Consider the following 11,650-nt stretch of genomic DNA (forward strand, 5'->3'; position numbering starts at 1 on the left):
GACCTATGAATATTAATCAAGTAATCTTAAAGGGGTCATAGGATGCTACATGCACTTTTACAAGTTGTTTGAACTTAAATGTGTGTTGACAGTGTGTGTACACAACCACCCTATAATGATAAAAATCCACCCAGTGTTTTTTTTTTTTATCTCGTAAAATGTTTTCCCCTTTCTTAAATCGAGCCGATCTCAGATGTTTGATTGACAGTAGCGTTTCAGCAAATACTGGACTAGTGTCTTACCTTAGACCCGCCCTGAGTGAGCTGTCATCAGTCCGCCATTGTTTTCACCGCCAGAGCAGATGTAGATAAGATTGACTCCTAAGCGATTGAGGTGTTCTGTTGTTGGATGTAATAATGAACATAGCAGTCCTCATTTACTCCGGACATCTGAGCCGCTGAACTCGCAGTGGATTACATTGTTTCTGAAGGGAATGCGCCCCCGATCTACATAAATGCATATTTAGATGTATTGTGTAGATATCACGTCTGTAGTAATGTTTGCTCATGTCCAAGTCAAAACTGCAATGTAAACAATATATGAATACCATTACAATTATTAAAAGGATAGTTCTTCTAGTTTCTTTCTTCTGCCGAACGCAAAAGAAGATATTTTGAAGAATGTTGACAACCAATGGAAAAAATACTATGGAAATCAATGGCTAACGGCAACATTCTTCGAAATATCTTCTTTTGTATTTAGCAGAATAAATAAATTCATGCAGGTTTGGAACAACTTGAGGGTGAGTAAATGGTGACAATTTTCAACCATCCCTTTAAAATACATGTACAGTGATTTGACGGAGGAATTATTTTTGTTGACCAATTCAAGTAACCAACTTGACATCTTTTTTTATCCATTTTGGAGGCAAGCATATAGATGCATGGGTTTTAGAGCACGGCTGGTTGGACAAGCAGTATACCGTATATGGGGTTCAGGGTTTTAACCTACCTTGATATAAGTTATTGTTTTAATAAATCAAAATTGTAGCTCTACATCACAACATGTATTCTTGATTTCACTTTAAAGCACACAAACATGCAATAGAGAAGCAGGGAGCATGTCTGAGAGCTGTGCACGGTAGAGAACACTGCTGCTTTCCGTCACGGATGACAACCGCAACGACCACTCAGCAAAATATAAACTAATATTTAAAAATATAAACAAAATATAAACAAAATTCCATTGCCAGATTGCCTCTCAAAACACACTGACAAAATGAAACTCCTGCTAAGCAATTGGAGATGCTTCCTTTGATGATGTATTCAGTCGGCCATGGCAAAAAGTCTCTCCTGTCATGATTGTAAATGACAACTATGGCTGTATAGTGGTTATTTTGACAATATGTTTGATTCTTGCTTTGTCTTGTCCTGATGCCTATTTCTGCTGTATCTACACTAAAACAATTAATTCATTACTCTTACTTAGTTTAATAAAGTTTTTCCACACTGTTTATTTAATTCAAAGTCAGTTAAATTGGATCGGATTAGTTGGACTTGAGTTGGATTAGGCCAGACTGATGTAATACAGTGAGTTTAAATTAACTACCTTAAATTAAAAACCTTTGTTACACTAAATCTTAAGTCTGAAAATAACATTGTTTTTCATTTATATTCTACATGATTCTTAAATGAAAGAGAACGTCTCAGGTTACTTATGTAACCATGGTTCCCTGAGTAGGGAACGAGACACTGCGTCCTCTAGGGGTCGCTATGGGGAACGCCTCGTCGTGACCCGTGTCTGAAGCATACATTGAAAAAACACCAACTCGTTGGCCGGCGACAGCCATGACGTCACTACCGGTGCGACTATAGTATAAATAGGTGCCGGGAGCACACATCATTCACTTCTTCGTCTGAAGCTTGCGTCCGCAGCATGGCAAGAAACCCAGAGGTCTCCCTACTCAGGAAACCATGGTTACATAAGTAACCTGAGACGTTCCACACTTACCAGCTATGTGGATTTTAGAAAGTGGGCAAAGCATAACGTGCACACTTAGCCGCTATGTGGATTCAAAAACTACCGTTCTAGGGGTTCTCGTGGCACCCTGAAAAAGCAGCCCATAGATAGCGCATCCCCAAAAACGCTACGTCTACGGCTAATATGCTGGAGTGGCTAGCAGTAAATCTGTAGCTGAGGGAGCAAACACCCAGTTCTCAATTCGAGAAGGGGGCTCGACCTGCAGCATGTTCCAAAGCTGGAACAGCTAGCAATAATTTACCTAGCTGTGGGAGCAACACACCTAGTTCTCAATTCGAGAAGGGGGCTCGACCTGCAGCATGTTCCAAAGCTGGAACAGCTAGCAATAATTTACCTAGCTGTGGGAGCAACACACCTAGTTCTCAATTCGAGAAGGGGGCTCGACCTACAACATGTTGAGTGGAGCCCAAGGTACCGGGGTCTAACCAACTCAAAGAAAGGGAACGAGATCAATAACACGTAACCCTTACCATACAGGATTTTAGAAAAGTGGGCAAAGCATAACTTGCACACTTACCACTTTTAGAGTTTTCCAAGCATCTGTTTACCCGGAAGTACTGGGCCAAACGGGAGAGGCAAGCTCAAATACAACAATAACGTTCATCGAGATACTCGCGACGTCTCTTTCTTCACCCGCTTCACGGCAAGTAAAGCCTCGCCGTGGCGCGATCCATAATTTCCAAAAGCTCATCATACGCAGGACAGGAGGATTGGGAAGGCTCAGCCTCAGCTTCTTTGCCCTCCTCAGACATTTCCTGCTTTTGCTGGGCTGATCCCAGGAGAGCACTGGCCCCTGAATCAGTCAATGTTAAATTAAATAACATCATCCTCCAGCGGCTCACTCTCGTGCACAGCCGACGATCGCAAAAGGGAAACCCCCCTTCAAACTCATCGGCCAGATCCACCTACGATCCCCACGAGCTCATTCCCTTCCATGCCTCAGCAGCGGCGGGTCCTGAATCGCGGGAAGCAGATGGCTGCCCCTCTTTCCTCGAAAAGAGAGACAAACGAGAGAGGAGCTTTTCCCTTGGAAAAAACGCTCGCAGTGCACGCCAATTGGAGTTGGTGTTTTTTCAATGTATGCTTCAGACACGGGTCACGACGAGGCGTTCCCCATAGCGACCCCTGGAGGACGCAGTTCGAAGTTCCCATGAAAGGGAACTTAAATGCAAGAGAACATACAACACAAGTTATTGTTTTAGTTATTGTTCTTGGTGTGATTGGGCCCCTACTGCATTTTATTTTACAGGAGCGTTGCTAATAACTTAATTTAAATTCACCTGTTCATTCACTTCATTTTCTGTAGATAGTGTTATTTAAAAAGGTTTTACAGCAGTACACACTATTATTTTTTACCACAGATCTATACAGAAATTATGGTAGTAGCATTAATGGCTGCATATTTCATGCAAAAGTCAGATAAAGAAATGGCACTTTTAGGTTTAAGCAGAAAACAGTGGGAAAATAATATGAAATCCACACCTCAGGATAACAATTAAAACTTACAGGAAGCATCTGAGCATGTGTTTTAACTGAATCAAACAAGCAAAAGATATCTTACCTTGTTACAATTCGAAGAGATCACCTTAACCAGTGGTCCACAAGATCACCTTTGAGAGATTATTAATTGTCTCGCAAAACCCATTGAGACTTGAATAAAACACCATTCATTCTCATTATTATCATGTATTTCTTTTTAATTGAATTGATACGAGGTTAAGCTGCTTCAGTGAAAATATTTTAAATGTACCCCCCTCCCCTTTTTTAAAAGAATGCTTTTGTCTGTTTTTGTCCATGCAATAAAATTCAGTGGGCTGAGAAACAACACTGGATCCCACAGACTTTCATTATATAGACAAAAACACTGTAACATTCTTCAAAATATTTTCTTTTGTGTTCCAAATGTATCTTTCTTGTACATTTTTTGGGTGGACTATCCCTCATTTTCAAGTTAAAATAGATAAATAGATTTAAAATAAATCTTTGAATAAAGTAGTTTTTTCTTCAAGAAGCAACGCGGCATTACATATTAAGGCTCTAGTTTATATATACACACACACACACACACACACACACACACACACATATATATATATATATATATATGTGTCTCTTAATGTCAGTGTATTTTGTCTGGCAGAATTGCTTCAAGAAAAATAAAAAAATTTTAAAGTGAAAAAAATACTTATATTCTAGATATATATTGTTTTTACTTGGAAAAAAGACATGTTCATGCAGCTCTGCATTGTGCCTATAACAACGCCCGTTACCTGTTCTGAATTCACTGTAAACCACAGCATTTTGGGACTTTCTGCTTTATAAAGTCATACAATAAAACTGTGTGAGGAACAACATTTAGTGTTAGTCATTATTACCTAGAAATCTTAATTTATATCAAATTTATATTAATAAATACAAGAAATTTGAATACAAACCTTTTATTGACAGGGACAAAAATGTCCCTGTATGAGTATGGTTTATCAATATCACACAAACAAGAGATCTGTCTTTTCCCCCCCGAATATATGCATAATTTCAAATGTGATAGAGTTCATAAAATAGTAAAATAGTAAAATAGTTCACTAAATATGATATGATATGGTGTTAAATTTTAGATGCAATATTGTGCGTCTCTGAGCAACACAGCAGTATTTTGTTATTGAACGAATCTGTGGTTTTTAACAAATGATTCAGCCAATGATTCAGTGACCCATTCATAAAGATAGTCAGTAGCTTTTGTCGCAGTCTGCAGCAGGTGTGCCCAGGAGGGCCACCAGATGACTGTGTTCTGTGAGCACATGGCTTGTGTTGTGTTTGTCTGTCGCCATGTGCCCTCCCATCTTGTTACCTCGTTATAGTTTAAGTTGATCCACCTGTGTCTCCCTCGTTAGCCTCCTCGTTTGGTTCCCATTTATTCTCCTTGTGTCTGTCATCCTGTGCTGATCCGTCATTTCTCATTGTGTGTGTTTCGTGTCTGCATGTGTGCAGCTTTAGGCCTGCCTGTCTGTTTTTCCCCTTCGGGGTGGTTTGAGTTTATTTTTGTTTCATTTTTATTATCAAAATAAATAACCATTTCTCCTGCAATTGAGTCCTCGCTTCATCTCCCCGCACACACCGTGACAGAACGGATCAGCCAACATGGGGACTCAGCGGAGAATGGGCTCACACCGCCTACCGGTCTCTACTCTCTCCAGCCCCCTCTACCAGCGCATGCTCCAGCTGGAGACCCTGAGCTCCCTCCGGCAACGAGGGACCGAGCTGAGGGAGTTTGCCATGGGGTTCAGGAATGCGGCAGAGGGGCTGGGCTATAATGACGCTGCGCTGAAGGACCTGCTAAATTATGCCCTGGATGAGCCCATTAGCCCCTGGAGCATGCTACTGCAGTGCCACCCTCTCGGAAACGGAGGAGGAGGAAGAAGGCTTCTTCCGTCCGTCAAGGCCGGGAGGCCTCCCTAGAGCCTGGTGCCCTGCCGGCGCCGCCCAAGCTCAAGCTTCACGCACGGCCGGCGCCGCCCAAGCTCAAGCTGCACGCCCTGTGGGCTCCACTTAAGCTCCGCCCTCTGTCAGCTCTACCCCAGCTGCTTGCCCTGCCGGCTCCCTCCTTGAGGCAGGCTCCGCTCTTGCTGCTGTGAGCACATGGCTTGTGTTGTGTTTGTCTGTCGCCATATGCTCTCTCCTCTCTATTGTCTTGCCCCTCCCATCTTGTTACCTCGTTATAGTTTAAGTTGATCCACCTGTGTCTCCCTCGTTAGCCTCCTCGTTTGGTTCCCATTTATTCTCCTTGTGTCTGTCATCCTGGGCTGATCCGTCATTTCTCATTGTGTGTGTTTCGTGTCTGCATGTGTGCAGCTTTAGGCCTGCCTGTCTGTTTTTCCCCTTCGGGGTGGTTTGAGTTTGTTTCATTTTTATTATCAAAATAAATAACCATTTCTCCTGCAATTGAGTCCTCGCTTCATCTCCCCGCACGCACCGTGACAGCTTTGTTCTTGAATGAATCAGCTATTTAGATTAAGTAATCTGACCGAATAACTCATTACTTGCCGCCACCTACTGGCAGTTTTAGTTTCATATTGTGAGAGTATGATTTCATTTTTTTTAAATGTATTTCAATATTTCTTTAAAAGACAATACCCATTAATTATCATTAGTTACACAATCAAAATATTTTTTTCTAAAGCTGCTTTTTGTGATATCTATTCAATGCTTTTCTCATCTACCACAATAATTACTTTAAATTATCTTTTGGGGGGGGGGGTAATTTCTCAGCCAAAATTATTGTGATTAATTTGTGATTCATTTAATTAATCGGCACATCATGTAATTTATTAGCTTAATAAATACAGCCCTACTAAAAACATGTACATTACAGCAGCATTAGCTGCTGCTGGATAAATTGAAGTTGTGCTGACCAGGTAAAACCACTTAAGAGCAGGAGCTGGTGCACTTACTACAGGCCTATCATTTACTATAGCAACCTGCTGACAGTCTTAGGGTTATTAATAGATCTTGCCGAAATGAAAGTAAACACAACCTTACCTTGGAGGAACTGTCTGTCTTCTTTAATGTGTCAGGTAATAATGGCCCTACTTAGTTCCCTCACAAAGATAAATTGGCGCAGCCAAAGAGTGCTAGGCAACTCTACCATTCTCCTCTGGCTAAATGAAAAACTCATCCCAAGGGAAGAAATAGTTTAAAACATCTTAGGGAAGCACTGTTCAGCTGTATTAGTCAGCAGAAACGCACCATTAAAAATGAGCTGTTTAGATAAATCAATTAGGTAAAGAATAGCAGTGCTTCTCCATTTCCGCAAGGTTGGTAAGCAATTCTATCACACTAGTGGCATTGTATAATGTTGGCTTGTGGCTATATATTCCAAATAGTGTTTATTTGAAAGATTATTCCATTGTCTTGCCCCATATTTTTCCATTGTAAAATAAATTACAGATAAACATGATTTTTGGTTGCACTTACAAAACAACAATTATTTGATTTTTCAACAGAAAAAAATAAAGGGACAGCAAAAAAAAAATGTGTATGCATTTACTTGGAACACACAAGAAGATGCTATAGTGTTAATACAATGAAAGTCAATGGGATCCAGTGTTGTTTCTCATCTCATTAATTTTCATCATGGACAAAACATTCTTGACATTATCTTAGTTGTGTTTTACAGAAGAAAGAAAGTCATACCGTTTGGGAGGTAAACGATGACAGAATTTACATTTTTGGGTGAACTATCGCTCATTTTCAAGGTAAAATAATTAAAAATCTTTTAAACAAGATATATTTACTCAAGAAGCATCTCTTTAATGCAAGTGTAGTTTATCTTACTGTGCTGGCAGACTTGTTTAAAGTATAAGACAAAAGATACTTAGACAAAATACTCTTATATATCAGGGGCATGCAGCTGTGAATGCTCCATATCCAAGCCATTTGAGAGACTGGTTTCGGGAACTGGCTAATTAATATTAACCCTGCTATAAATTCCCTTGTCATTTGATGTGTAACGTAAAGCTTGCATAATTAAATGTTGTGAATATGTATGAAAAGCAGTCCGCAAATTGCTCCTTTAAGTGGAAAACTGCTGTTGCTGCCAGATCACAATTATCGAAAATCAAATTGTATTTGATGCAAACTGAACTCAAATAAATCAAATAAACAAAAAAATCATATACGTACAGTTTCTTGCACATACCAATCGTTTCTCTTCATAAGACCTCAATATGTCATTAGAAGCCACAGGTGCTTCATTTTGTCTTGCCTGCGTATACATTTTCTTGACTCTCAAGTGCTGGTAACCGCTGACTTGCATTTATAAATCACCATGGACCATGGTTTCAACTAAAAGTTTTCTTTACTGTTTTCTTGAAGAAAAAAAGCCCCAAAAAAGTAAATGAACAGCATATTTTCATTTATGGGTGAAGTATTCCTTTAAACTTCGTCCTGTTCATCACACAAAGCTATTTCATTGCTTCTGAATACATGGAAAATAGCACACAGGTTGTATGCACTATTTTTGTGTCGTTTTCCTTTATTGAATTTGCTTGAGGTTTTCAAAAGATGCATGAACATTCTTTAAAATTTCTCCTTTTGTGCACCACACAAAAAATAACAGCATATGGGTTTGAAGCAAATAATGACTGAATTTTATCCCTTTAGGTTTTTCCAGCTACCAGAGAAGCCGTCATTAAAGGGTGTTGTGTTCTGTTGAACATCGACTCAGAAACTGTATGAATGGCAATTTAAAGCTGCACAGAGCAGAGGAGGGTTGATGGCTGGGAATTAATGCCTGTACTTTGAAAGCAGGTTGGCTCTTTCTGATGAAATCGGTGTTCTTTACAAAGCGCCTGGGAAATGGATTTTTCCACAGGTGCCAATAGCTTCTCTAAATGGCCACGTGCTCTAATATGTCTTGATGATTGACCATTTTCCTGAGCCCTGCGGGGGAGAGTTGCAGAGAATATAAGCGTCAAGACTGTGTGATGGAGGTGCTGAGTCTGTAGAGGTGCTTTTATACAAGTCGAGGGAGCACATGTGCACTTAAAGTGTGATGGTACTTATTTCTGATTTTGAGAATTTCACACAAACTAATTATTCTTACCTGTGAAGAGAGATGCTTTTGTTCTGTATTCAGCAGCTTCTATGTTGTTAGTCCTCACTATAAGGTTCACTTGGTTTATGTTCTACACACAGGTGCTTTATTTTTCTTTTAAAAGAGATATTACAGTATTTTGGGAGCTATATTGTAGATCATTTGAATGTAGATCACTCAAATGCGTGTTGAAATGATGATTTTATGTTGGCAGGATTCAGTCGGGGTCGTATCTCAGCACCGGTTGGTTCACACTCATTCTGGCCATGGACATGTGCAAGGAGATCCGAGTCTACGGCATGATCAATGACACGTACTGCAAGTAAGACTGACATGCAATCTATCACTTGACAAAGGGCTTTAAAAAAGCTTCACCTGGTTCCAGAGTGAAAAAGGACAGCCGAGCTGATACAGAGCAGTGCTGTGGGCTTCTTTTAAACATTGTGGAACATGTCCACCCTGCCATAATACAGACATAGACGCAAATATCTTTGCTTCAGAATTCTTCACTAGTTATAATTTTAGACCATGCATTGTAGCAATAGCGGTATGATTTGCTGCATGATAGGAGTAGCACTATAATCAGTTCCATTTAGTGATTTCTTTTATATTTGGTTCATTAATTTGAAGGTGCACTCAGTAGCGTCTCGTTTTGAAGGCTGCGTCCTCCGGAGGTTGCATTTGTCGGTCGCATACGTCATTGAAGCTGTCTCATTTTGGAAATGTAACCATTACATTCCAAAGTAAGATAGAAATTACAATAATGTATGCCTCGAAATGAACAGTTTGTTTTACAGTAATTACTTTTCTGAAATGACGTACATGGATGAAGTACGCAGCCAACAAATGTGACCTTCCGAGGCCATAGGCTACGAAATTAAACATAAGGAGTGGTTTTTGGCTGCATCCAAAACCGCATAATATATAGTATGTAAAAAAAAGTATGTGAAAAGAGTAGTATGTCTGGATTCACAGTATTCATAAAACATTAGCTGAAGTACTTCGTAGATGACCTACTACTTCTGGTTCAATTCTAAATTGCACATTTGATGCGGATGACAACAAGAGGTAAATCAAGAAACAGGTGTATATTTATAATAAATATATTATAAACAGGTGTATAAAATAATTAGCGTCCATGGCAACAAATGAGAATGGGGAACAAAGAAAACAGGAACATAACACAGGAAAACCAGGTTGAATAAACTAAAGGTCTAAAAAACAGCCACAGGAGAGAATTTGTGAATGAGAGTGAAGTGACGCAACTGTTACTGTAGGTCACGTGACAATGACACCATGGCGAATGTAGTATGTATATGTGTAAACTTTTTGAATTTGAAGATCAGAGTAAATGTAACTTATTTTGTCAACTGTGAAACATCTATCACTTATGGGAAACTATCTTCTGTATAGCCTCTGAAGGGCAGTACTAAATGAAAAAATATTATATTTAGGCAAAAAAAAATTTAAAATGTACACGTCTCCATTCTGTTCAAAAGCTTTCACTCCCCAGCTCTTAATGCATGTTTTTTCCTTCTGGAGCATCAGTAAACGTTTGAACCTTCTGTAATAGTTACATATGAGTCCCTCAGTTGTCCTCAGCGTGAAAAGATGGATCTCAAAATCATAAAGTCATTGTTGGAAAGGGTTCAAATACACAAAAATGCTGGAAAACCAAAGAATGTGTGAGACCTGAGGGATTTTTCTGAAGAACAGCAGTTTAACTGTTCAGGACAAACAAGGGACTCGTGAACAACTATCACTAAAAAAAAAGCACAGCTGTGGATCATTCAGGTAACAGCACAGTATTAAAGGTGCCATAGAATGGAAAACTGTATTTACCTTGACATAGTTGCATAATAACAGTTCTGTACATGGAAATGACATACCGTGAGCCTCAAACACCATTTGGGATGTGATGTGCAGGGATGGGTTGGTGTCTGTATTAAGAAAGGCACGGAAAACAAATAACGTGTTCTAATAAAATAACGCGAGCCACTAAAGGGACATGGTTAGCTGACGAAGTAATTACTTATTCAAACAAAGTGCCTACTCAGAGTGTAGGCAATTTTGAAAGCAGCCTTTGTTTGTTTACCGATATGTAATAACTAATACTGACACCTAGTGGTGTGGACGTAGCACCAAAAACACAAAACCAACTGTTTTCAGTTACCTTGTCATTGTAGAAATACTCTATAGCCATGTAAGGCATAATCCATAGCTAGGTGTGCATTTAACAATTTTATACTACGGGGCTGTTGAATGCTTGAATCTGATTAGTTGAAGGAATGTTCTAAGGTGTGTAATTATTTTCATATGGCTAAAGTTGTTCCAGGCAGGTCTTGACCACATTACATATCCATATCACTTCAGTACATGTCCATATACATATAATTTCAAAGGTCCTTACAGCATAAAATATTTAGGGGCCCACAACCTTCATTACTGTCCACCACTGACCATACTTGAATGTGTAAAAATAACTGTTAATTTGGCTAATTTCCATAGTTATTTTATCTACATTTTAACTCACAATCAGAATCAAATATTTAGATAGACCATGGTGTAAGATAATTTTTTTCTAGAATAATTAAATTAACAGTATTAAGATCAATGAAGATTAAATATTGATTTAAGTGAAATTATATTTTAATGGGGAGTTAAGCAACAAGTATTCAGTTGGTCATGTGGCTAGTATTTAGCTGATTATATCTGAAACACTCTTTTCAATAGTACTATTGATTTATTTACTAGTATTTTTTAATGAGGAAAGTAAAAAAATCTTGTTTTAATTTAAAGGGGTCATATGACATTGCTAAAAAGAACATTATTTTGTGTATTTGGTGTAATGCAATGTTTCTATGTGGTTTAAGGTTCAAAAAACATTATTTTCCACATACTGTACATTATTGTTTCTCCTCTATGCCCCGCCTTTCTGAAATGCGTCGATTTTTACAAAGCTCAACGGTCTGAAAAGCGAGGTGTGCTGTGATTGGTCAGCTATCCAGTGCGTTGTGATTGGCCGAATACCTCAAGCGTGTGACGGAAATGTTACGCCCCTTACCATACTGTGATGCC

General features: G+C 39.1%; 1 protein-coding gene across 2 annotated transcripts in view; it reads left to right on the forward strand.

Moving 5' to 3' along the window:
* st6galnac3 (ST6 (alpha-N-acetyl-neuraminyl-2,3-beta-galactosyl-1,3)-N-acetylgalactosaminide alpha-2,6-sialyltransferase 3) overlaps positions 1-11,650 on the forward strand; it is a 129,353-nt gene that overhangs the window by 112,551 nt on the left and 5,152 nt on the right. For both annotated transcript variants that reach the window (XM_016512996.1, XM_016513001.1), the window contains exon 4: positions 8,787-8,894. In XM_016512996.1, the coding sequence (XP_016368482.1) occupies positions 8,787-8,894 (108 nt within the window). The remainder of the gene's footprint in view (positions 1-8,786; positions 8,895-11,650) is intronic.

The sequence above is a fragment of the Sinocyclocheilus rhinocerous genome, unplaced genomic scaffold, assembly GCF_001515625.1.
Source record: "Sinocyclocheilus rhinocerous isolate Xijiao unplaced genomic scaffold, SAMN03320098_v1.1 scaffold1724, whole genome shotgun sequence".
In the NCBI taxonomy this organism is placed as follows: Eukaryota; Metazoa; Chordata; class Actinopteri; order Cypriniformes; family Cyprinidae; genus Sinocyclocheilus; species Sinocyclocheilus rhinocerous.